The sequence below is a fragment of the Uranotaenia lowii genome, chromosome 2 (genome assembly GCF_029784155.1).
Source record: "Uranotaenia lowii strain MFRU-FL chromosome 2, ASM2978415v1, whole genome shotgun sequence".
Classification (NCBI taxonomy): Eukaryota; Metazoa; Arthropoda; class Insecta; order Diptera; family Culicidae; genus Uranotaenia; species Uranotaenia lowii.
The window spans coordinates 391,385,716-391,413,426 of NC_073692.1; the positions used below are offsets into that span (position 1 = coordinate 391,385,716).

The following is a 27,711-nucleotide window of genomic DNA, read 5'->3' on the forward strand; positions in this document are numbered from 1 at the left end:
TTTTTGGAACTCCGTTTTTTTCCGTTTTCTTTTGATTATATGTGTCCTTTTTCCGATAGTTTTTTTTCCTTATCCGCTAGAACAGTGTGATAAGCAATAGTTCTAATTTAAAACGTTCTAATGTAACAATAAACTAAACTGTGTGATCAAGGAGGAAAAAAAAAACTAAATGTACAATTTTGATCCTTTCAAGTTAATGCTACTGGCTCTGATCAATGTCCGTGGTCTGTTTTTTTTTTGTTCGGTTGTACAGTTGCGTTCAAAAAAGAATGAAATCGCATGAAGCTGCGCACCCACTTCCAACTTTGACAAGCTGCCATTTCTCTCTCGGTTTATATTTTTTCATGAAAATTTCACACAATCTAGTTCAACTATCCAACTAACACTCCACAAAATTTGAAGTCTTTACAATGACGGGAAACAAAGATACAGCTATTCCCGTAAAAAATGGAAATTTGGAACTGCTTCACTAAATTTGCTGTATCTTTGACAATTTTCATTGAAAAGTTTTGAAATTTGGTCCAAAGATGTAAAAATGTTTGATCTAATACCAGGCTAAGTTTCGTCAAAATCGATTAACGTGATCAAAAATGGTGCCGGATTGAAAATGAGGTTCATTATCGCCTAGCAGATGATTTCATTCTTTTTTGGACGAATGTTTGTATGGAAAACATCGTAATCCATATACTCTTGTTTTTTTCTTTCACAAAACAAAAAATTATCAAAAAAAATGTTGTAAATTGAAAGGAACTTCATTTTTGCTTTGTTTCGAAAGAGAAAATGTTCCAACAGGGTTCAAAATAAAAAGAACAGAGTTTCAGTAATGACCTGCTAATTACACCGATAATCAAATTTGATCCACAATTAAAGCGAGTATTCTATTCGCTATTTTGTTTAAATACCAGCTCTGTTGGAATAATTTCTATTTCTAAACAAAGCAAAAATGAAGTTCCTATCAATTTACAACATTCTTTGTTATAAATGTTGGTTTTGTGAAAGAAAAAACCAGAATACATAGATTACGATGTTTTCCATACAAACATCCGTCCAAAAAAGAATGAAATCGTCTGCTGGGCGATAATGAAGCTCATTTTCAATCCGGCACCATTTTTGATCACGTTCATCGATTTTGACGAAACTTAGCCTGGTATTAGATCAAACATTTTTACATCTTTTGACCAAATTTCAAAATTTTTCAATGAAAATTGTCAAAGATACAGCAAATTTAGTGAAGCAGTTCCAAATTTCCATTTTTTACGGGAATAGCTGTATCTTTGTTTCCCGTCATTGTAAAGACTTCAAATTTTGTGGAGTGTTAGTTGGATAGTTGAACTAGATTGTGTGAAATTTTCATGAAAAAATATAAACCGAGAGAGAAATGGCAGCTTGTCAAAGTTGGAAGTGGGTGCGCAGCTTCATGCGATTTCATTCTTTTTTGAACGTAACTGTATTTGTGAGCTGTTTCTCTGCGATTGGTTATCGTTCTGCTTCCGGTCTAACTATTGTAGCGGAAGCCAAAGTCAAACTAAGCCGCGTTTTTGCGTATGTGTATGTGGTAGTATTGCAGCGCCCCAGCACGATTTTCGATTGTAAGAATTTATCTTTTGAGCTAATACACCTTAAAATACGTAGTCTCTATTTGCTTTATTTTGCGCTGCCGGTTTTTTTCGTTTCGTTTTTTTTTTGTAGGTAATTTTAATTGTCTTCTGTGAATAAATATAAGTAAAACGAGGCTAATGCCGTGCGTTTCGAAAAAGTCTAAATCAGTCTTTAAAATTCATTCCGATTAAAATAACTTGAAACTAGGACAAATCAGAACGTGTTGTTTACCGAATCAAGCTTTTCTGCTCACTTTTCTTGTTCATTTTTCTTAGCTTTACCTAGTGGTTGGGTGAAACCTATTAAACATTCAGTTGAATAAGTTTTCTTTTTTTATAATCAGTCTTGTTTCTATAGAAAGAAGATAAATCAGGTTGAATGATTTTACATCTTTGTTCAAATGATTCTCTTCATATCCAGCATTGCTGTGGAACATCTTCTACTACACAAATATGGCATTCATTCCAACTAACAGCTACTAAACTACCGTAATGTTGCTACCCAAATTCCTACTTTTACTAATAGTGATTTTTGTTTGTCCACAGCTACTCTAATAGTTCAACAACACCTTCATTCGACACCGATTGTTTGGTACATTATGAAGGGAAATTTCCCTTCTCTACATAATTATCAGCATGCGTCACTCAAAATATGGCGTTGCAATTCGAATTTTAGGAATAGACTCTCTTTCTGGAACTTAATAGTTAGGAAATTTATACACTTACAAAGTCTAAAGTGATTTTAGATAGATGAACTCAGTTTTTTTTCTGTGTTATAGGCACTTGTTGGTGAGGTTTCAACAGAGAACTTTTTCTAATTCGTGTATTCAAACAAAACAATTTGAAATTAAGGCAATTATTTCGCTACTACCTACAACTGCTAGAAAAACTTAGGGAAAACTTAAGGTGGGAAAAGATGTCCTAGGGGTAATAGTACAGATGGGATAAAGATATACTAAGGTAGTGTTTCTAAACCACAATAAGGATTCTCGCTTTCGCGTCCTAACGCATGTATTTAGAGATATTTACAATCTTTCCGATGCTGAGTTAGCGTGATTTCCTCTTGTTCACTTAGTGTTCCGACACATGGCGTGTGGAAGTGTGATTCTGTGATTTCACCTTGGCTAGTACGGAATTTGATATGATTTCTACTCTCCGTTTTAGGGTTTTTATAGTACAGGTAAAAAAGAACAAAAAAAAAAGGTCATAAAACGAACCTAAGAATTATTTGAAAACATGCATAGGTGTGAATAATTTACAAAAAAAAGTAAAAGAAAAATATATATTTTTATATAATAATCTATAAATGTAAGAAGGTAAAAAAACTATTGCACCTCGGTTCTGTTCAACTGGTTCAAAGAGAGGGTTTTATATTTCTGGTTAGCTATATATGTATTGGGTTTTCCGCAGTACGGAACTTTTGTGGCTCTCAGTCTATGGTTCGGCTGTCGGAGTTTGATTGACTATAAATGGATTCTGCTACTCAGTTTATTGCTGATGACTCTAAACTCTACAGTTTGAATTGATTTTTTTCTGAGTTAAAACGCTTGCTAAACGCTAAACAATTAGTTACAAATAAGGCTACAGTAAACTTAATAGGTGGGATTGCTTTCAGATTTCTTTAGGTAACTTATGTTGCGCGGCTTCTCGATTCAATATGGTAACTTAGTCTCTAAAATTTGTAGAACATGTTTTGAGCTATCAAATGTCTTTTGTGTCTCTGTATATAGCAAAAGTGTTCAGAACAAAGGAATTAAATTTACCCGTTTTGTAGTTGTAAGAACAAAGCTTTCTGAGATAAAGTGCCTAAGGAAACTCATTAGTACGAAATGACAGAACCATCTGCTCTCTTCGAAAAAGGCGTTGAAGAGAAGCAGAGAGATGAAAAGTGCGAGTGGCCTACGAAGACTCCATGGGAGCGTTGCTGTCGGCGATGATTTCTCGCTTGATCGCACCGTTGTAGTCATCTTTGAGTTTGCTCGGGGCCGGAACGATCACACCCTGCTGCAGCGGATGAATCTGGGCAGGCATGTGATGCTCTCGGAGATGACTTGGCATCGGTGGTGGAGAAACCGAATCCCGATCGGAATCGAGTTCACGTCTGGCAGGCATTGATAGGTCTTCAACGTGATCGTCGGTTGCTCCACTGATGTCTCGGGGGTCGTCGTGGTCCATCGAATCTCGCGGTAGTCGTTCGTAGTCTTCGGAACCATTGCTGCGGTGATGACGATCGGCTTCGCTGGAATCCCTCGGAGGATGATCGCGGTCTTCAGCAGATCCCATCGAGACCGTCCGCATATACTTCATCAGGACGTTCGGACTTGGAGAGCGGGCGGTTCCATGAGTTCCGGGAGATGTGTTGATTCCATTGACAGCGGCATGAGCTGCTGCAGCAAATGCCATCGCGTGTAGGGCTTCACGTCCAGCGATGTCCCCACCGCGTGCCTCCAGAGCCTGCTGGAGGAATGACGGGTCAAGAAGGGCAGCGGCCGGATGAGGAATCGTTGGGGGCAGATGATGACCGGCGTGATCCAATTTCATCATTCTGGCTTTATCTTCATCACCGTGGGATATTTGGGACTGTGATGGCATTTGTTGTTCCGAAGGGTGTCCGGAGCCGAACATGTGGGAAGCTCCGCTCAATCCATAAGGAAACGGAGCAGGACTGCCGCCGGAGCTGGGACTACGTTTCATGGTGCGGTTCATCGGTCGACCGGTAGTGATGCCAAGTTTCTTAACTTTATCGTAGAGCGTACGGGAAGGAACTCCAAACTTGCGGGAAGCTTGCAGAGCGCTCATCCCCTTTCGGACGCACTCAATCGCACTCAGGATGTCTGATCGAGTGTACTGTTTGTAACGTTTCCATTCAGGTTTCTGCTGCTGGTGCGGCACGTACGAAGCTAGACGAGCATCCTCGGCACTGTAGTTGAGACGGGATTCGAGCATCGCCTCATCAGCGTATTTGTCACCGTACGGAGATAGGGGCTCCTTGAGATGCTGTTGGGGTTGAAGGGAAACATCTATAAGAATATGTATGTTTTTTAACAAGTGGTTTAGGGCATCTTACCTTGTAACCTCCTCCATTGGAATGATGACTAGGGCCGTGATCAGCTGGGTGTTGATGGCTGGCTGCCGACGATGCCATTACTTCCTGCTTCAGTTGTAGGGAAATGGGGGATTGCGAGGACTGCGACGAGTCCGGGGCATTTGGTTGAGCAAGAACGTTTCGTAGAATGGGGGTGTCGTGAAGCATGCTGGTCATGGAATGGATCTTTTTGCGCTTGAGTGGGTTCATGTCGGCACTGGAATCGTACACGGAGCTGAGCATGTTGTGGAACTGGGGTTGATGGAGGGTGACTGGGATTTGGCTGGGTAGGGACCATCGCAGGTTCTGGGGAGATGGTTGAGGTAGGGAAGAGGACGAGGCAGATGAAGTTTGGGGCTGATCGTCCGGGTGAGGTTCGCCGTGGTGGGAGAAGGCGGGGTGTGGAGGCGGGTGTGGGAATGAAGTTGACTGTTCATGGCGTTCACGTTCGTCGAGGTCACGTTCGTGACCTAGATCACGGTCGCGGTCACGTGAATGGTCGCGATGTTGGGAATGTTCTCGTTCACGTTCACGTTCTCGCTCCCGTTCGCGATCAAGGTCCCGGTCCCGATCACGTTCACGCTCACGGTCCCGTTCCCGATCCCGCTCTCTTTCGATAGCTGTAGGGCTGGTGCGAGAATAGAGGCTGGTGTATGGGGATTTATAGGTATATGGCGGAGATGAACTGCTACTTTGAGCAATAGAAACGTTGGTTGAAGTCGAGATCACTGGAGGAGATTCTTGATTGCCAGTCGGGGGATGAGCTTTGGTGCTGTAGTTATTGTTGCTGGCAAAGGTGGGATCTCGCTCGTGGTCATCGGGTATTCTTTCAAATCGACCCTTAAGGTCGGCCATATCGTACAGTCCCTTGACCTCCAGCTGTTCCGCGATCTTCATGATTCGCGGGATTTGGGATTGTGTGACGTTGACTTCGCCGGTGTACATATACTCCAGTAGGGCGCGCATCTCGAATTCCTGCACCCCTGGGAACAGGATGCTACAGTGATCCATCGGAACATCTTGTAGGATCGACTGGAAGTATGGCGAGTTCGCCGCCAGCACTACCCGGTGGGCTTTGAATTGGATCTGATCGTCAACGTAGATGGTGCAGTCGACGTAGCACTCCATCTTGATGAGTGCGTCCAGGATCTCCACCAGGTTGGATTTGTGGTTGTTCCATCGTAGGCAGTAGGTTTGCGCCTCGCTGCTACCCATTTTGCGGTTTTTGTGTAGGTTCTGCAATAGAAGAGATAAGAAAAACATTGTTGTTTTAAATATTAAGAAATACGGCGGATCAACATGAGGTATAACTTTAAAGTATCTTTAGACTTCAAAGTGAAATTTTGTTTTAATTTCTTAAAGAATACCCGCGCTCTGTCCACTTGTTGGGTAAATCCGAAAGTAATCGTTGCTTTTCCAGGAATGCTCTCGGTCAATCGAATGACGTCAGGATCAACTTTCCCTGTACCCAACAAAAAAAAGGTGGAAAAATTCCACCACGTGTTGTGGGGATTTATGGGTGTGCGAAAAAAAAATCGTTAAGCAACGTTATAAATTGCGCTCCGGCTAGACACAATGAGCTGGCAAAAATTCTGAAAATCTACTCCACCACGCCAACAACGTCAAGCCCGGTGTTATGTTGTGTACGAACCAGTTAATCGGGAGGTTCTCCTCCTAGATCCAAGATAACAATCAACGACGACTTTCATACAGATCCTACCGAGAAAAAAAATAGTCCAAGCATCGCGTGACTAATCAAGCGTGACGAGCTTTTGCTTTTATGTACGGCGGCGGGGTTGAATTTTGCGAATTTTATTATTATTTTGCCTACATTCGGGGGTAGCGGCGAAAATTATACGTCTTGTGTTCTATGGGGTGGGAACTGGTTTTCCCGAGCCAGGGAAAACCTAGTGTTCGGGGGGAAGGTCAACAACGCGAGGTGGGCTTCGGACATTTTGCACGGAATCGGGATCAAGTAATTGAATGGCGGGATAGTAATTTGCATAAAATTGGGGGCTATTGGAGCGAGCTTCGAATGTTTTAGTTTGTGGCGAGCTGATGCAACCAGTCTGGGCCCTAAAGTTTTTATGTTTGCTACTACCATAGACCGATAATAAAGTTGCCGCAATTTTCATCATTCCGTCAAATAATGCGTCAATTAACGCCGAAAGCTAATCAGCGGTGGTTCAACAACAACAATTTATGGCACACACATCCGAGGCCCTTCCTCGAGGCGCTTCTCTTCTTGGGGACGATGCAACTCTCCCTTTTCAACTGGGTTTGATTCAACGAGGTGGGTGGATTGTAAACTGCACAACCAAAATAAGAGAGGAAAAAAAGAAATAAAATGATACAACAAACGAACAGTCAGCAGAGCGAATTTAGTTATGGGAAGGAAGAAGAAGCGGGTGGCCAATTAATAGGACTCGGAGATCAAGAGTGGCAATCTAGGCGCACAAAATGCACAAAACTTGACCCGTAGATTTCAGTTTTTGCCGCTGAGAAGGGTGTCTCAACGTGCAGTTAAGGCTAGATTCATTGACGCAGCGCGTCGTCGAGATGCAATAAAGTGCGCGGCCCTGTGTGCGCAAAGGGAAGAAATGAGGGTCACCCTACTGCCGAGTTTTTCCTTTCTCTTTTAATTTCACAAATTTAATACACCATACCGACATATAAAATAATAATAATAAATGCTATATTTCTGCGCTCGGTTTCGATAGTTGAACTGTGAACCCTCGGAGCGCGCGTTGCCCACTTTAAGCTTGGTGTTTTTTGGTAGTTCCCTTCAGTTCTTTTCTGTTGATTTTGGCTGAATTTTGAATGCTTTTTCCCTCTATGAACCGGGGCTTGAGTTCGGTTCATTCCCAGAGGTCAAAGCACTTTCGGGCCGATTCCTATTTTTCGCTTAAATTTTCGGGGAATGCATTTTAGACTGGCTGGCTTCTGCCAGAATGCGGCCTCATTAAAACGACAACGATTGCGAGGGCGAAAAAAATGTGCGTGTCATTTTTTTTTCTAAATTTCGGACGCTTTGTTTGCAGCTTGACCAAAAAACAAAAAAAAAAAAACCCGGAAGTTGCGTTCGCTATCTTTACACGCATTTGCTAAGGGTCAATCCAGGCAGCGATGGCCATATGGCGGTTTCGTTCGTTGACATTCGACCGCAAATGTTTGCGTTTTTCTTCCACGAACGTTTGCATCTTCGTTTTCGGGGGTTTGAACTAGTTATTAGATTTTACGTTGAAAGTGCTGAATGTGTCATTACTCGAATTAAATTTTGGTATAATCTCATAAGCCTATAATTTGATGCGTCTGTTTTTTAGGTTCGTACTTTTAGGTTTATAAACATTTCTAAACAATGATGAATGTTATAAAATTGAGAAAAATTATCAAAATTGAACATGTCTTTTTAAAGTTATTAGCGGACAATTATTTGGAACCATCCCAACACCTGTTCCCAACTGGAAATGCAGTCTACCTGTAAAGATCATCACGAAATTTGCCTTTCCGCAAATCGACAGGCGGAAAGCCAACCCTTGACAAAAGAAAGAGGAGGTGTGCCGCTTTGGTTTTTGAGAACCTTAAAGGAAATGACAAAAAGGTAGACACAAAAACGATCGGGGAAGAAAAAATGGGACCCCTAGGAATCAATTAAAACATAAAAAACCGAATCCTTTTTTACTGCTTCTAGCTCGGCCCGAAGCCGAAGGTTCGCAAAAAAAGGAAAAGGAGAACCCCAGTCAGGATAAAGGGTTGTTGTGGCAATTTCGGGGCAAAATAAACTATTATCATCATTTTGGTGTGCTTTTGCTTTTGTCGGCCCATCCGAGATTTTTATTGTGGTAACTCTCCTCAAGTTGGGACTGCAATTTTGGGTTTGACGGAAAAGTGGAAGCAAACGAAAAAAGGGTTGATACGGGATGACACATTTTTGCACATTGGGTTGCATCCCGGTGTAAGATTATGCAAATTTGGAACTATAAATAGATCTTTTGGTTCTTACGGGTGGGAAAAGTGAAATCTTGCCTCATCTGTGGATGAGATGCATCAGTATGTTAATGATATGAGTTTCATGAATGCATTCGATTTCAATTCAACAGATCAGCAGTGTGGGAAAATGCGAAAAGTTGCATAATTATATGCAAATGAAGAAACTTATGGACAGGAGAAAAAATTATTTTCAATTTTTCCCACGTTAAACTCTTGCGCAGCAACTTTTAGTCTGGCAGATTGCCATTTTTTTTTTTGCCGAACCGGGTTTTTTTTGTTGAAAAATATAAGTTTCTACAGAAAAAAGTGCTTGAAATGTTTAATTTTATGCGACTGAATACTCACTCGAACATAAACAATCAGACAAGTAAAGCTGATTCGATCATATTTATGGTTGAATTCAACAACCTCGCAGGTGTTTTTACTATTTCTTTTACTTCGTTTATTTATCAAATCAAACAAAACTACAAAAAAAACTTCGAAAGATCTAATATGTGTTGTGAGCCTACTTGGTTGAATAATTCTATTGAATCAAAGCAATCGAAAGATTCCCATTAATTCAACCACGGTAAAAAAAAAGTTCAGATACCGGTATTTCGACAGCAACTTATTATCTTCTTCAGTGAGCGTTTTCGATTCGCGATCACGCTCACTGAAGAAAATAGTAAGTTACTATCGAAATACCGGTTTCTGAACTTTTCTTCTACCGTGGTTGAATTAATGGGAATTTTTCGATTGCTTTGATTCACTCCGAAAGATGGAATTCCCTCAAATATTGAACTGAGTACGTTATATGAGAGTGGAGTTTCTTCATTCCCTTTCCTAATCGCTGAATTGAAACTCAACTTCTTGACGTAACATTCATTGATTGAAAACCGGAAAAAGGTAACATCTCAATCTAGGGTTTTGGAACAACAATGAAAATTTCCAAAATCCGAGCGAGTCCGGAAGTCAACTAATTGGATAATCATCTCATCATTCTCAGGACCTGTGCTGTGCTTCCGTCGACAATCCGCTAAGCCTGCAAAAGAGCACAGATCACAGGGATCCGATTCCTTTTTTGTCCAAACCTTCAACGAAAAGGTCAAAGCATAAAATCGAACAAATGCGAATATCAGGATTTCTTAAAAAAAAACATTTTTTTTAAACTGCACCCTCTTGAGTCCGTGACAACTTAACTTCGACTTTCCCAGAGTGATTTCGATTTCCGAGGGTGTTTTTGGCAATCGGGTAGCAAAATCTGACCCGAATTCATCCCAGATAAAGCAAAAAGAAAAAAACAACTCAACATAAGATCAAGGCAACCAGAATAGAATTTCTGGCTTTAGGTTTTTTTTCCTTTCGTTTGTTCTCTGTTGTGGGTGTTGCGTTTCGGTTTCGATTTCGGGGCCTTGCACAATTCAACATCGAGCAAGGCAAAAGAATAGGGAATCCGAAAAAAAAATGCGGCAGTTAAAGTGCAAAAATCCCTTTTCGACAAAAAGCTAAGAGATTTTTTTCGTTGTTAGGAAAATGTTATCGGGACTGATCACGATCTTTTCTGCGTCGATCAATTTTCACACAGATTTAGTTTTAAGGAAGGAAGGCAAGAAAAACATAGACAGAAAAAGGACTCAATTTTTTTTTCCGATATCCAGTTTTTGCTTTGTATTTGAGTTGAAAAGGAAAATCAAACGGACAAAAAATAACAAAAAAAACCGGTCGCAATTTTGGCACATGTTTCGTCTTAGCGAAACAGCGGGGGTGGTGAAGATGAGCCGAGTCAGTTGGTTTCCGATTGGAAACTAGTTGGATTTTTTTTTCAACTGCGATCAAATTGACAACGAATTTGTGGGTTTTTGAGTTTCTGCTTTAAGCTCTTGTGTTAAATCATTTTTTGAAACAAAAAATCATGATTGATCCATAGTGTCCGGCTTTTTTTTAATTTTCTGTTCCATAAAAAATTTAAAATTAATATTTCGATACAAATTTCATTGAAGATCATCAAGGCTAGAACGTCTTTTTTGGATTGAAATTCTCTCAATTTCCAGTGTAATAAATCAAACAACTTCTCTAATCGGAACAAAGTTTACAAATTTCTGATGACAGACGGTACACAGTAAACGAAAATTACCGAGTTCAGTAATTTTTTTACCGAAATCCTAATATGTGTAAATCGTTAAACTGTTCGGTAATTTTTTCGGTAAAAAATAAACGAACATCGGTAAATGAAGAATCGATTTACCGATGTTCGTTTATTTTTTACCGAAAAAAATACCGAACAGTTTAACGATTTACTCATGTTAGGATTCCGGTAAAAAAATTACCGAACTCGGTAATTTTCATTTACTGTGTATATTAAAATTAAAAAAATTGTTTCTGAGTTAAGAGCAGACAACTTGTTAAAACAATGATATACATTGTTTGTCTCTTCATAATTCATTAACGGCATATTTGATGTTGACGCTTTTTATTACCTGTCTTTTTTAATTTATGAGCCAACAAATAATTGAAACCATTTCTATGAAATTCAGCCTAAAATTTTATTAAAATTTTGAATAAAATATAAATTCGCTGATCAACTTTATTCCGTATGACCACGAACTACCGAGCGTCTCCATTAAAAAGATCATTTTAATTTTTTTTCCCCTAAATTTTTCCATCTTTCGAAAAAGAAGTTTCAAGATTTTTTAATCATCAGAAAAAAATTGACAATCATCAATTTACAATTCAAAAAATCTGAAAACAACCCAGAGGAAAAAAGTACAGCTGCTACGCACAGAGAGTTCAAATCGTCGCAGTTTAAGTCTGATGCGTTAGTTGAGGCGTGGTGCGTAAGGCCATTCGCTTAAAAGCCGTTTGCGCGTCCTTTTTTTCTTGGGTTCTACGCTTTAGCGCGTCTTCGCCCACACCAATAAGCTAAACTAAGTCAGGCAGGATGAAACGACGCGTTGTTGCACAATCTCATTTTGGTTCTCGGTTTTCATCCGAGAGATGCATCCCGTTGGAATTTTTGAAAATTCCCTTGGAGCAGTAGCACATGTGGCAAAACTTTCCTCGTCTTCTTTCGGGGTTTGGTTTGAACATGTGGCGCGCGATGCGTTACAACAGTTTTTTTTTGGGTTTTTCAATTTTGAAACTTAAGCTTTTCTATGTTGGATGAGCTTAAGTTAAAGTTGTTGAAAATTTGGAAAAAAATGATTTTTTCAAAAACAGTTTTCAACTTACCTTAGTCAGTTGTCTGGAATTTGTTCTGCAAAATTCTTAGTCGTTCCAAAATTCAGTCATAATCACGTTCCGATTGTTGAATTGAAGCGTAGATTTCTGCTTTTCTTAATAATTTTGCACAATGGTCACACAGAGTTAGTTCGTTTTTTTTTCAATCGATTTTTCAGATTTTTTTTTGATAAAAAGGTTGGTTGAGCAATTTGAGCAAAAAATTTTGATAACCTCAAGCACAGCGGGTCCGAAACAATTATTGCAAAAATGTGGGGAGTGGTTTGAATCTGATTTTTTTTCGTACTTCTTCTTTTCAGATTAAATTTGATCCAAAAATATGTTGGCTGTGCGAGGGAGTTTTCGTTTTTGTGGTTTCTAGCGAATTTCTGTGTTCACCAAATATCACTTATTTTCACTTGATTTTTATCACTACTTGTGTTTGCCTAAGACATTTGCTAATTTTTCACGCAACAATATCACCTCCAGCAGTTTGTTGGTTCACTGATTTCAGGTTTTGCGCTGCACTTCCTCCACTTGCGTAGGATTGCAAATATGCTTAAGCCACTTCTGTTCTTCTTCTTGCACGGTCCTCTTCGACGGTTTCCAGAGGAATTACAAAACCGCACTTCTTCACTCTCTCTGTCGCTCTTCGTCTGAGGATGTGGGATTGGTCCGGTGTCCTCACTCAACAAAATTCGGTTTCGTACTGTTTTGATAGTTTTATTTTCATACACTAGGTCTATGCGACTGCGGCTGCGATTTCGATGCGATTATGTTGCCGATGCTTTTCCCAAAAACGAAAATTGATTGTGTGGGTGAGTTCCCTGTCCTCCCCTGCACCTTCCGATGTAACACAGTTTGAGTTATGCTGCTGCTAATGCTTAGAATCGCCTCGGTGTTGTACGCAATGCAACACGCGTGTGACATGCACCGAAGATCGCGGACACGCTTACGCGTATGCGTTGTCACGATGTGCACTTTTACGTCTCAAGTTTTTCGAACAGCCACCGACACGTGTAGAGTTCTTGGTCGAAAACACACTTGTACTTCCAAAAGTCGACCTCGATCGTTTGATTTTTTTTTGCACTAATCAACTAAGTCTAAAATATTCAATTAAAATTTCCCCCAAAAAATAAACAACAGAAAAAATCGTATCACTTGATCAGGAGCCGGAATTGCAACTCCCGGAAAAATCACAGCGGTATGCCAAAAAAGTTCGTCGTCGTCACAGTTGCACGTTTGCGGATAGAATGAAGCCACTGTCAATCGGTCGACACGTGAACCTTAACTCTGTCCCAAACACGAAAACCGAATCGGTCGCATAAACCCCGGGTGCACAACACCACAACACAAGGCGACCCCGAAAAATCCGAATCCGTAAACTTCGGGCTTCGAGCAGCTCTACGTGCAATGTAGCAGCACTCTACTTGATTCGTGAGTTCCTTCCTCACCACCATATAAAAAAAACACCAACCTCACCAGACATAAAAAAAACCTAATCAACCTTCTAGTTCTGCACCTTTCTGTCCTTCACCAGGGCAGCCCTTTTCCGAAGAAGGAAGAGCGCATTTATTGGCACAAGTCGAGGCAATCGGTGGTGTCCTTTTCACAGTCAGCCCTCAGTTTCCCATCCCTTTCCATCTTAGCCCAATCTCTGAGGGTCCCGACAACCGAAGGGAAAACCTCGAAGGCGCAAACTCCAATCATAGGAAAAAAAACATGCCAAACCAAACTTTAGGGACACTCACTCACCCATACACCAAAACGGAACAAATCCACCCAACTAAAAAAACCTCGAAAGGATGGATGCAAGAAGTTGACGTAGGCCCTCTATGTACCTCAATACCTACTTCGGAAAACGGTGGGATTCGAGTGACGTTGCACTCGCAGTGGAATGCACTCGCCACGGTGATGATCGAAGTGAAAAGTGGAGGGGCAACATTTGTCTATTTCCTCCTATGATTCCAAACATAATTGAGTGACCCTAAACATAACTTCACATCTAGGCCTATGTTATATTTTCGGGTGGTGGGGATGACGATGAATTTTGTCTATGTTTTTCTATATTGGATGCATCCCGTCTCCCGTGAATGAGTGTATTCGGTTAATATGATTGTGCCGATTTTTTTGGTTTGGCTTTTTTCTAAAGTTAACTCGGTTTCGCTGTATGATGGTAAGTTTTGATGAAATTTTTCGAATAAGGTTTGGTGAAACGAGAAACTAACACAGCTAAGCGGATGCTAAGGCAGCACAGATCACTCTGACATGACATGAAACATGCTCCGAGACGAACTGAGTTGCCAGGTTGAAACAATAAATGCTCAAAAATAATTAGAAATCAACTTGTTCTGATGTTCAGAAATTCCTTTGGTTTTAAACGAATCCTTCCACACCGAGGGACTCGAGATTCGATCTCGTAATCATAGGCATAGACGAAAACTCTGTTCACTAAACCACGGTCGGCGGTCGGTATTCGTTTTTTTTTATAATTCTGAATTTCCTAGTCAATTTTCACTGTTCGGTTTACTGCAAACGCAATAAAGGGTGTCCACGATGAAATTGCCCTAACTTTTTAACCGTTGGGTAAAATTCTATGAGCATTTGGGTGGATTTAGTTCATAGTGCATTGTTTACATCCTGCAAGTTTCAAAGTCCTGTGATCAAAACTCGCAGGAATGAAGTTGAACGAACAGCTCGTGCGTGATAAAATCTTGCGCATTCATCACGAGAGCAAGGATCTCTCGCATCGTTCCATCGCTAAAACGTTGTGAATCGCGAATTCCACGATGTCGCGAATGATTAAGCGGTTCGAGGAACGATTGACCACCGATTGGAAGCCTAGAAGTGAGGAAAAAGTATTCCGCTCGGGATGTGTCTAAGAACTGTACCTAAGCCGAAGTTTTGTCCAGAAGGGCTTCGAACGTTCAAAGTACAAAAGGCCGCTAACCGCGACGAGAAGCAGAACAAGTCCGCCAAAATCCGTGCCAGGAAGTTGTACCTCAACATGCTGACGAAAGTTGAATGCTGTATCATGAACGACGAAACATATGTGATCCCCGAAAACCTGTTTTTCACGGCCAAGGATAAGTTCAGCGAAACGGAGCATGCCCGCATTCAGAAGTTGTCCAAATTTGTGAAGAAATTCCTGGCTTGGCAAGCCATCTACGTGCGGAAAGCGGAGTGCACTTTTCGTGACCCAGGACACGATGATCGGACAGGTGTACATGAAAGAGTTCCTCCAGAAGCGGCTGCTTCCTCTCCTGAGGGCCCACAGCGTCCCAACAATCTTCTGGCCGGATATGGCCACATGTCACTACTCCAAGGACGTGCTGAAGTGATATGCGGACAAGAAGGGCAATTTCGTGCCGAAAATGTTCAACCCTTCCAACACTCCGAAGCTCCGCCTCATCGATAAGTACTGGGTGATTATGAAGCAGCACCTTCTTAAACGACCGAAATTAGTGAAGACAGTCGAGCAACTGAAGAAAGTATTTACATGCAAAAAACGGTTTATTCACAGGTTGTGCAGAATCTTATGGCCGGGGTTAAGGCCAAGGTGCGGGCATTTGCGCATGGACTATAAATAAAATACGAGTAAAATGGTAAAATGAAGTTTGATAGGTGTTTTTAAATCCCTGAAGATTTGATGTCAATTGGATGAAAACTCGATTTTTTCGAATAAATTTTGTGTGTGGCAATTTCATCGTGGACACCCTTTAATGTAAACATCAGAAAATTTCTGAGTCAAAAATAATCCAATACCACAGAGAATTTACTAAGAATAGTTTCACTATGTTTTTTTTTGTTATAACATGAATGATTGAAAATCATTGAAATTGGCGTTGGCGTTGTGGACCAAAAATATGAAAAAGTACGAAATTAGAATTGTCCCACTTTCGTTTTTTTCTAGAAAAAAAAAAAACAATAATAATACTCAACGAACTGTTTGAATAGATAACTGCATTACGTGGCGTTTTCTAGTATACCAACGAGTTTGAATGGGGTTTTTAAGAAATTCTCCTCTAGCACTAAGGAATTTGGCTTTTCAGCTACCGTCAACTGGGGCATCATACAACACTTTTCAACTTCAATGGCTTCAAAAAAAAACTTACGTCCACAGATCAAAGGTTTAAGTTTTAAGGTTGATGAGGCATAAAATTGACTTAGTCAGAAACATTATTGGGTTCTTCAATAATTTTTAATTTCCTGAACATATTCGCTTTTCACCTTACTCCGAAAAGGGGTAATTAGCAACAAATTTGCGATCAAAAAACCTAATCAAAACCTGGGAAAATTTGTAATGCCGTAAGGGCCACAGCGCATTAAAACACCAATTGCAGTAGTTTTAGGTTTCGTTCGCGCTAAATTTTGCATTTTTCTGTCAATAAAGTTATTACATTCTGCTGCATACAATTGGTAGTATAAATACTATAAAAACTCTACTAGCGTAAATCATGAAAATAAATGTTAAATCATGAAAATATCAATGTTAACCCAACACGAATGATACAAGAACGGTAAAGTGTCACTAATAGATCTTTAAAAAAAATTAATGTTATAAAACGCGCAATGCAAAACATTCAAATTTCAGCGTATTTTGCATATTGTTGGATGTAACTCCAAACCGGTAACTGAATCATAAATTATTAATTTAAAGAAAAAAATGGTGATTGTCTGTAAAACATTGTACACCAGGGGTGAGCAACCTTTTGAAGCAACGGGCCACTTTTTATTTGAAATTCTTTCGGCGGTCCGCATTAAAAACAACATTACGGTAAAAAAAGTTTGCAAAGCTTTACGTATTTTTTTTTATAAAGACAAATTTTCACCAAAAATAAAACTGAAAAAGGATGAATAAAACGAATTCATGTACTTGCCTAAACATTTTTTTAAGTATAAGGTAATGAGACAAGCCGAAATAATAACTTATCTTTATTAGAGATCCATAATATTCTTTTTGACAAAAGGGAAACATCATTTGCATCCCTTTTATTTATTAAAAACGAAAAATGTTCGTAAAAAGATTTGAATAGTTTTCTGAAAATACCCCGTTTTTGTTCGAAAAAATGCGATGGTATTTGTCGTCATCACTTCCATTTAAAAGTTTCATGGAGCTTAATCATAGCGGTTTTTTCTGTGCCCATTTTTGAAAAGATTTTTTTCACAATTAATATAAATTTTGTCGTGAAGCCTCAGTTTTTGTCTAGAATCGGTGATTATTTTTCAATTTGAAGTTCCGTATGAATTTACTGCTTTGAGATATTGAGCAGGTTTTAAAAATTATGAAAAATTTATAATTTCTCAGATTTTTATCCAGATTTGTTGGTCAAAGTTACAGCACAGAAAACAGACGTACAAGCTCGAACAAAAAACCGTCAAAAAAGTGTGTAAAATTTCAAATGCTTTAACCCAAAAAACGTTAGAAACTGACTGTAAACAGTGCCATCTATTGCGCTGTTCAAGAGTTACAAATCAACTTTCAAGTGCCCAGTTTTCGAAAAGGTGTAATTGTAGCCAAAAAACAAAAATTAGTTCATAAAGGGTGTTGGGATTTTTACACAAGTTTCGTGGGCTAGCTTGTACGTCTGTTCTCTGTGGTTACAGTTTAAATTTTTGATTCTAGAAATTTTTTACAGATTGCATAAATTTTCTCAGATAATTTAATTTAAATACCTCTGGGATAGGTCTTCTAAAAAGACTGAAACATGAAAATCTTATGACTTTGGTAATGTGGATTGCTAATTTTCAAGTACAATGACTCAATTCAATTGATGTTTGGCTTGATTTGCCAATGAAGTTTCTTAAAATAGCACCACAACGAGCAAAACAACGAAATTCACATTTTTCCGTGGTGCAAGGAATCTCAGAATTGATTTTGACTTATTCGGGGGCGCTGAATCCAAATATTCAATGAGTTTTTTTTTGTCAGCTCTAGTTTTCGAAATAACTTTTAAAAAGAGGTAAAAAATTTGTGTACTTATTTGACAAAACTGTAAAAAACAAATACTTATTGACTCAATGATCAACCTTCCTAAAGATCGCGAGTCATTTTGAATTCTGAAAAAATGTTATGGAAGTTTTCTTTTTATTGTTTTTCTCTTGTTCGTTGCTGGAGTGATTTCTTTTTTTTATTAATCCATTAAGGATTTCAATGGAAAAGTTCAAATTGGCTTTGAACTTTGTATCGACTTTTGAAATTTAAATAAATGGCTAGTTGAATAAAAACTCATGAAACAATACCAGTTTATAAAATGCTAAATTTTCACCTTCTCGATTAAATACCAAACATAGAGAATCACTTAAACAAATATTTCTCAGAGACTTAACCTGGAGTTAAGTAATAATTTTTTTTTGTATATCTGTAGGTTTTAAGTGACTAAATTTTAAAACTTTTTTTGATGTTTGTATCCATTTATTTTAAACAAGACTGTATCGTTTGCGAGAAACAAAAAAAAAGCTATCTGCTAGCTAGCTGCTGTGTGGTGGCGGCTTATAGAATACTACCACTGGGATACTGGTCCACGTCGTAAAAGGCGACTTATCCAGTACTTCCCATATGCGTTAGTCATTCTTCAAATGCGACTATCACATTTGGAGGGGGGAACCTTGGCTTGGTTCCAAGCCAAGTTTCTTCAGGGAGGATTCACCAATTGTGCTTATTGCTATTAATGCGCATGCACGAGTTGTATTCTCCTAAATTTTGTAAACACCCGCTTCAAGGTGGTTCTGTGCCTGCGGGCCCCAAAGTGGGGGTAGGAGGGTGTATAATAATCCTATCTTAAGCAGAACGTTGTTAAGGTCTGCACTATAGCCAGGCACTGGTGCAAAGGGCCGTATTTTTCCTGGCAACTCGTGGGATTCAGATTATACACACGATTTTTAAATTTTCATCCTGTATGGGATACCCCGCTTCATGCGTTGATATGAAGGTGCAGTGGTTCTTGTGTGTGATGGAAATATGTGTGGAATTCTTTGATAGAAATGCTTTCTATTAAGGTTGCACAGTTAAATCTGCAGCACAAAAGAACCGCTACACTTAACTTATGTCGTTTAATCCTTAATGGAACTGCATCAATCGCCTTGGTCCAAGAACCCTATTTCCGAAATGGAACTTTTTACTTAGGAAATTTGCTCAAACCAAACTTTACTGTGTTCAGTGTAATTGGAATGACTAATGCCCGAATAATGCCTCGTGCATGTATATTGATAAACAATTCTTTAAATGCAACACTTATACCCAATCTAACAACAAGAGACATTTGCGTCGTTCAGGTTTCGATGCCTGATAGAAAATACATCTACGGTTCAGCATACTCACCATATGAACAATCATCCCCTACGGATGATTTAAAAAATGTCATTTCATTTTGTGAATCACAAAATATACCTCTTGTAATTGGCTGTGATGCCAATGCCCATCATTTTGTATGGGGTAGCTCAGATATCAATCTGAGAGGATTAAATTTAATGGAATATTTAAGCAGCACTGATTTAGAAATTCTAAATGTAGGAAATAAACCAACTTTTGTTAGGTGTGACAGAGAAGAGGTGATTGACATCACACTTTGTTCTAGAACAATTTCTCAGGAAATTTCAAATTGGCATGTGCCTAACGAAGAATCAATTTCTGACCACAGGTTTATCTATTTTGAACACTCAGGTGAGTTTTTAGAAACAATTACATTCAGAAACCCAAGAACAACTAATTGGGACCTATATTTGGAGCATATTGCTATTAAATTTCATGGATATACACCTGAAATTACTACTCCTTCTGAGTTGGATGAAGTGGTTGCAAAAACCACCGAAATTATTTTAAATTCTTATGAAGAAGCGTGTCCCGTACGAACGTTGAAATTCAACAAAAACAGTACACCATGGTGGAACTCAAATCTCAGTAAATTACGAAAAAACTGCAGACGCTCTTGGAACCGAAGGCGCACGGAAGGTTTTGATGCCTTCAAGTTGGCTCGCAGAGCTTACCGGAAAGCAACAAGAGCTGCCGAACGCTCAAGTTGGCAGAACTACTGCACAAACATTTCAAGCTTGCACGAAGCAAGTAGGTTAAATAAAGTCTTAGCCAAATCAAAAGATTATCAGGTTTCATACCTTAAAACCCCTAGTGGTGATTATACATCAAACGACGAAGAAACATTAAGTTGTCTATTCAATACTCACTTTCCAGGATGTGTTGATCAAGATTCATCGATAGAGCCTGAGTTCTTTTCTGGAAGTCTAGATTCCTTGCATTTTGCTCGGAAAATAGTCACTACAGAATCGATCAAATGGGCAATCGATGGTTTTGCTCAATACAAATCTCCTGGAAGTGACGGTTTATTTCCAGTTTTGCTTCAAAAAGGTTTCGATCATTTCAAACACATATTAAGAAAAATAATGATAAGCAGTTTTGCTCATGGATATATTCCTAAACTTTGGCGGCAGATAGCCGTAAAATTCATCCCTAAAGGGGGACGATCATCATAAGACGAAGCCAAAAGCTTTCGTCCTATTAGTCTAAGTTCATTTCTATTAAAAGCACTTGAACGTTTAATTGATCATCATATCAGGCAAGAATGCCTTGTCCAACATCCGCTTAATGCGACACAACATGCATACCAAACAGGAAAATCAACATTAACTCTTCTGCACAACGTAGTACATAATATTGAAAATAGTTTTTCACAGAAAGAATCATGTCTAGGAGCATTCCTAGACATAGAAGGAGCATTTGATAATGTCTCGTTTACATCAATAATGGATGCGGCACTACTTCATGGAGTGCCTAGTGTTATAACTAACTGGATTAGCGCAATGCTAAGTAACAGGAATCTTCATTCGTCTTTAAGACAGGCTTCAATAACAAAAGTTAGCACACGTGGTTGCCCACAGGGAGGTGTACTATCACCTCTTTTGTGGAACCTAGTTGCAGACGGCTTGTTGAGAAAACTCAATGACCGTGGAATACCAACCTATGGATTCGCAGATGATTATCTTCTGCTGGTAAAAGGTTTGTGCATAAGCACATTATTTGATATAATGCAACAAGCTCTGCGCTCTGTTGAACGATGGTGTTCTCATGTAGAACTTTCAGTTAGTCCTCTAAAAACTAATATTGTTTTATTTACTAAAAAACGTATCACCCGCGGGGTGCGCCCTCTGCTGTTTTATGGTTCCGAAATCACCGTGTCTAATCAAGTTAAATATTTGGGTGTCATTCTTGACTCCAAATTAAACTGGTCTGATCACATCGAATTCAGAATCAAAAAAGCATGCATGGCCTTCGGACAATGCCGACGTGCAATCGGAAAAAACTGGGGACTCAAACCTAAACATATTCACTGGATTTATTCCACAATAGTAAGACCAATTCTGGCCTATGGGTGTCTAGTGTGGTGGCAGAAAGGAGAAGTTGCAACAGTTCGGACTAAACTAAATCACCTTCAAAGAATGTGTCTTTTGGGGATGTCCGGATCGTTCACTACAACTCCTACTGCAGCACTAGAGGCTCTGTTTTCTATCAAACCTCTACACTTGTTCCTAAAACAGGAAGCCTTCTCATGTGCTTTTCGTCTACAGGCAGTTGGTCTCTGGCTGTCAGGAAATATCGAAAGATCATCGAGTCATACAAATGTGTGGCCTGAATTAGTTAGATTAAACAAGTTTAATCTAGCGCCAAACGATTTAACACTCTCGAGTAGTTTTCCCTACATGGGGTTTAAAGTCAAATTTCCTTCTCCTCAAGAATGGTTATCAGGTTTCGTAGAGGACCGAATGTCCTCTCATATTGTATTCTATACTGACGGTTCATTATCAAACGGCCGTGCAGGTGCAGGAATTTACTGTCACGAGTTGAACATAGAATATGCTCAACCTCTAGGAAAATATTGTACAGTCTTTCAGGCTGAGCTATATGCTATTATGTATGGAGTGCAAATTGCACTTCAAAAGAAGATTATGTTCAGAACAATCTATTTCTGTTCAGATATCCAAGCAGCTATCAAATCACTCAGTGCTTCTAGTTCTAGATCAAAACTGGTAATCGCGTGCCGGAAAGCAATCGAAGAACTTGCTGAAGGCAATGGATTAAACCTTCTATGGGTACCCGGACATAAGGGAATTTTTGGAAACGAATGCGCCGACGAACTCGCTAGAGCTGGGTCGGAAAAGGAATTTTACGGACCAGAGCCGGCTGTCCCAATATCACCATGTTGGTTCAGAAACCAAATTCAAACTTGGTCCTCTAACCAGCATGAACGATACTGGGAAGAGTTGGACACTTGTCGTCAAACTAAATTATTTTTAGAAAAACCATCTCCAATCATATCGAGTTACTTATTAACTTTAAATAAATCTCATTGCAGCATCTTGATCAGAGCACTCTCCGGTCATTGTAAACTCAACTATCACATGCACAACATTCAGCGTGCTGAATCTCCAGTATGTGGTAGTTGTGAATCAGATGTGGAAGATCCCTTCCATCTTATATGTAACTGTCCCTCATTTGCCAGACTACGTTTTCGTACTCTGGGATCTTACGCTTTAAGCGAATCTGAGTTTAAGAAATTAAACTTAAAAAACATTCTATCATTCCTTACTGAATGTAGAAAAGAGCTTTAATGCTAATAATCCCTAGTGGAAAGGCTTTATGCCATCTTAAATAGATTGAATTTATTTCTTCCTTTTATAGGTTTTCCAGGTTTCTCAGGTAAATGATGAAATCCTGGATAAAAAAAAGGCTAGGCACAATTTTCCCGTATGTTTGGATAACGTGCCGCTATTAAGCCTACCCCCATTCTGATACCTGATACCTGATCCATTTATTTTAAACAAGACTGTATCGTTTGCGAGAAACAAAAAAAAAGCTATCCATTTGGCTTTTGAAAGTTACCGCGTTAAAAACCCGCGCTGAAAAATAAGTGAAAAAAACTTAAAAATAAATCTATTTAGACATTTTTTTTCATTTTTAATCATATTTCAAAACTGAACTAATTTTTTTCATTAAGCAGAATTTAATAAATCTTGATTACTCATGACTCTTATACAGAAAGCAAAAGACATAAAATTCCAGTTAAGTAAATTGAAACAGTAAGTCGGAAAATACGTTCACTAAAGGCTAGACTAAAAATAAAGTTCGATACAGCAAAATTAGTAGAAATTTGTTGGGAAGAGCTAGAATATTTTGTGACAAACAAAGAAATTCGAATTTTCGATAGTTTTTGAGAATAACCAGGAGCTCAAACCCATTAGGAATAATAATTGTAGTCATTTTAATTAGTGTTTTCAATTGAAATACCATTTGAAACTACTTCTAAAGTAAGAATAACACAAAATTCGCGATCTCCCGTATAGATATTTGTTGTAAAATTTGGGAAAAGTCAGGTCCTATTAACAGATATTGTAGAAAAATCCGGATTAATTTTTTTATGAACTCAAAACCGCAGTTAAAAACTTGAAAATTATCCTTTTTTCCAAAATAATACGGCTTTTTGGTATTCTAAGAAAATATAGTTTCATCTTTTTTATTGTAGAAAAATATACATAGATGTCTAACAAACAATAAGCACATAAATGGGGTTTGTACTTTATTGAATAAACCAAATTATTCCTATTTATAGAGGAAGCGTTTTTTTTTCGATTGTCAAAATGGTGAAAATTTCAAATTGAAAAATTATAAAATCTTTTAACGACTTCGGTGATTATTTACAATGGACCGGGATCTACAGCAACAGGCAAAGCGAAGAAAGGCAACCAAAACAATGGATATTTGGAATGGAGTTCAGACAAATCGAAGCTAAGTATCTGTTTATATTTTCATTACTTGAACGCTGGCGAGCCTTAGTAGAGGTGCATGGGCACAAGACTTTTGATGGATTTGGATTAACAATTTTGGTCTAGCGTTTTTTTTCTTTCAATGTGTCTGGGCCACAGCCGGATCTTGTTTCTGTTGTCTGTTAAAGGTCCATTTCTTAAAAGCATTCTTTCAAATGTGTTGTTTTTTATCCAAATTGGTTCTCTTACTTTGCCTCTTTATAAAAATTCCAATGAGATCCAACTTAGCAAATTCATTCTAGCATATTATTATCGTTAGTTCCTATTTTTGTTTTGAGTAGATCATAGTTGATAGTAGGGTTAACCATTTTAAAGATTTTATTTAAAAGTAATTTGCTTTTTGCATGAGATTGTAGTAAAGAAGATAGGACTAACAACTTTGACAAAAATCAATATAACACAACAAAAATGAAAAATAATTGTTTTTATTATCGTTGAAATTTTATCGAAACCTTCTAAAATAAGTTTTTTTCACAAGAAAATTGAGTTCTCAGAGCTGATTAAACCTACAAATCGAAAAACATCACATTAAAATATTTGGAATCAATAGTCTTCACATTTAAATGCATAATTTTACCATTTCCAAAATATTCACCATATATTTGCTAACAACATTTTTTTGTTCAGATGAGCTTATTGAAAAATAAAAAGATTTCCATGACATGTTGAGAGTGATTAGTATATGTACCTACAAATTCATTAATTTTGGAGATATAAATTAGTAAGCTCACACAGTCAAGAAAAAAAGTCAAATATGTGTTGAACAGTAGTTGAAAAATTAAGGCTTTTAAAGAATTTTAGCGATTAGACATTTCTTTTATAATGGCCCTTTTAATTGATGAGAAATTCGAGATATTTTTAGGAAATCCTTGAAAATAAATATTTGTTTTGAATATTTTGATTAACAAAATACCTATGTAAAAAAGTGAGGTAAATGCAAACAATTAGGCAATAAATTAGGGTTTCAGTTTTAGCAGATTTTCTTGGTTTACTAGATCGCACTGGTCAAAAGTGTTTCCTGATCATATCCTTTAACCCACACTCCCAAAACATTATTTGCTAGGATGCAGAGGTGACCTCGGTCCTAAAGCACGAATTATTTCTTTAATCCCTTTCTCTCTTTTCCAAACTATCTTTTGACTACTAGGACGTGGCCGGCGCCGTTATTGATGATTAAAGAGAGAGCATCAGTTTTGGGCATTGTGAATGTGCTGTCAGTCCCAGACACCTTTCATTTGACCTTTGAACAAAATTGGTGGCCTCGGTCAATCACGGAGTAGCAACCATTGGCGATGTGGAATTCGTTCCACTGAGCCACGCCTGCGATCATGGTATTCGAAATGCATTTATTTTCAAAAAATAAAAGATGAACAATCATATCACTAATCAACAATTAAATAAGGAAAAACCATTTCTATGAAGATCTTTTTTTTTTTCTTTCAAATAGTAACAGAGCATTTCGGGTTCACTGATTCAGGTGGATGTGAGTAGTCAATCAAGCTAAGCTAAGCTAGCTAAGCTAAGCTAAGCTAAACCAAATTATTCCTATTTATATTGGGTTGGATAAGAAGATCGGAGCGTTTTTACGTTTTATTTGTGTTCACAACAAATGGTTTATTTTTTTGCAAAGCGAAAACATTCATTCGATAGACTATCATAGAGGGCTTGTGATATAGCTCAGTTGGCAAGTCAGTTGCATCTTGAGCCGATGTCCGTGAGTTCGAGTCCAAGAAAAATCGATCACACAAATTTACATACAAAATTTAAACTCGTTTTACTTATCCGGGACTTTCCAAAGTGGAGAGGGCTCGCCAACTTTTATAAACAATTTTTTTTAATCTTAATTAAAAAATTAAAAATGGTGGACTAAAAATCGTGCAACCATGTTGTTTAGGTCTTTCTTCGTTTTCTTTAACAATTTAAATTCAATTTTTGCAAAACAATTTGCAAAATGTTACTTGTTTTGGAGGTTTTTCTCGTTCCATTTTTCAATTCATCCTCAATTTACACAACAAAATCAATCATTTTATATGCTTAAAAACTGTATAGAAGCCCCCCTACCATTCTTCTTTTCGTAATCTAGTATTTGGAAGAGGTAGACAACCAAAAAAGTTATGGGGTGCGAATTTAAAATTTGAAACTCCATGCAAAGCTTACATTGGTAAAATGGGTCAGTCGATTTTTTTTCTTCAGATTTTTGTAACTTTATAAGTAAAATTGTCGAAAAGAAATTAAAAAATATCAAATTTGACGCCAGATTTCTGAAACGCATTTGAAAAAAGAAACTTTTTTTTACGGGCCGGATTCGCGAATAGATATTAAGAAATGCCTATTGAAAGGATATTCATACAGCCTAACTAAGCTATCAGTTATCAGAAAATGCCTGTAGAAAGGATATTCATACAGCCTAAACTATCAGTTATCAGAAAGGATAACTTAAGTCGTTTACAATGGTGTTGCGAATCGCAATTCCAACTGCATAGTAAACGGATCATATCAAATGTCGCCTGAAGTCCTGAAGGTCTGAAGTCGGATATGATTGGTTGGTTGTGAATTGATTGTGAGGAATATTAAATCAGAGAGATTATTGAATTAACACATTTCACGTGAAATCAATCCAATAATTGCACCACCTGAGGACCTCAACTGAGTCATTTAATTTTCTTGCCATTAAGCTGGGTTTCTTGGAAGAACATGTTTCCTGCAACTCATTGTTAGTGAAAAATTTAAATATTTTATAGTTTCTATTTATTCTAACTTCAACACGTTTCTATAGTTTTTTATCATCTTTTAGTTTGTTGATCGAAGGTTCTTTGAGTAAATGGTCAAAAATTAAAGTTAGAGAACAATTTTTTTAGTACGGAATAATATTATGGATTCTTTGAATGTTTTAGACAATTAATACGAAAATATTACTTACCACTGAAATTGTTGAATGATGAAATTGACTTTCGAAAGTTCTGTTGATTTTGTTCTGTTTGTTCTAAGAGATTATACTTCAATATTATGATGGTATTAAAAACTTTTCTGAAAACTATGAAAACAAACTTATGACAAACCAGACAAACTCATTCTTTTCCAAATTTTCGCCTACTATCAACTTTTTTTTTCAAAATTAGCATTGCTGATTTTTGCATCATTGGAAAGCTGGGAGCCCAAATTTGGAATAATCCATCCGGTGGTCTCACATTTTTTATTGAAGATAATGATATCAAGATTATTAAAAACTCATGCTCATCACTTTTGAAAAAAAGGTCTAACCATTTTAATCATTTTATTTCATCATCGTTCTGCAGGAAATTTCTTAGCTTCAAATTTACTGAAGTTGTTGAATTTGTAAAAATTGACTGAACAGACAAACAGTTTTATTACAAAAAAAAAAACACAGACACTAACATAAACTAGTTGCAACTTCTTATGATAAGAGTCATATCAATTCTTTTTTTTTTATCTAAACGACAAAATGTTAAGTAGGTACAAATTTTGAAGATGTTTTTTTGACTTTTCCAACCGTTTTCTCTTATTTGTTAATATAAGCTGTTAACACGTCTCATTGCTGATGAAACCGAAACAAGATAGGTAAGTCTTTTCAAACCTTTTGATTGTAGGGCCTTAGAATGTTGGGCACGGTTTATTTAAATTAAAAAAAAACTGTCTTTTTCACCCATTTGGTCAGGATTATATGAGACTGAGAGCTTTCATGGAACCTTATTGTGAAAAAAAAAATGTCTCCTGCTTTTCTTAAACGTATACCTAACATGATTCAATGACATTGACCTTTTTTCGATATCTTTTTTGAAACACTTATGTCGTATTAAATTGTTTTTAAATATTTCATTTATCATTTTTTTTTGTAAATATTTCCCATTCACACCCAAAGTTCCATGAATTTCAAAGATTAGGTTTGAAACCTATTTCAGATAATTTTACTCGTTTTTAACATATGTTCATAACAAATCTCCTAAACTGCATTCCCTGCTTATATTCAGACTATGATTACATTTTTCGTTT

At 37.8% G+C, this 27,711-nt stretch overlaps 1 protein-coding gene across 2 annotated transcripts; it reads right to left on the reverse strand.

The window, feature by feature from the left end:
• LOC129747571 (zinc finger CCCH domain-containing protein 13) lies at positions 1–26,727 on the reverse strand. 2 transcript variants are annotated; one of them, XM_055741852.1, is made up of 3 exons: positions 26,621–26,727; positions 4,666–5,919; positions 1–4,595 (listed from the first exon to the last, which is right to left on the reverse strand). In XM_055741852.1, the coding sequence occupies exons 2-3, from the start codon at positions 5,896–5,898 to the stop codon at positions 3,498–3,500; spliced, it is 2,331 nt and encodes a 776-aa protein (XP_055597827.1). In that variant the 5' UTR covers positions 5,899–5,919; positions 26,621–26,727; the 3' UTR covers positions 1–3,497. The 2 variants fall into 2 exon arrangements, with proteins under 2 accessions (XP_055597827.1, XP_055597826.1); XM_055741851.1 differs by lacking the exon at positions 26,621–26,727 and adding an exon at positions 11,881–13,126.
• Positions 26,728–27,711: the final 984 nt, after the last annotated feature.

Coding starts and splice junctions, on each gene's coding strand:
- LOC129747571 (XM_055741852.1), bottom strand. CDS start 5,898: ATGGGTAGCAGCGAGGCGCAAACCTACTGCCTACGATGGAACAACCAC. Junction 4,596..4,665: donor CCAATGGAGGAGGTTACAAG/GTAAGATGCCCT, acceptor CAACCCCAACAG/CATCTCAAGGAGCCCCTATC.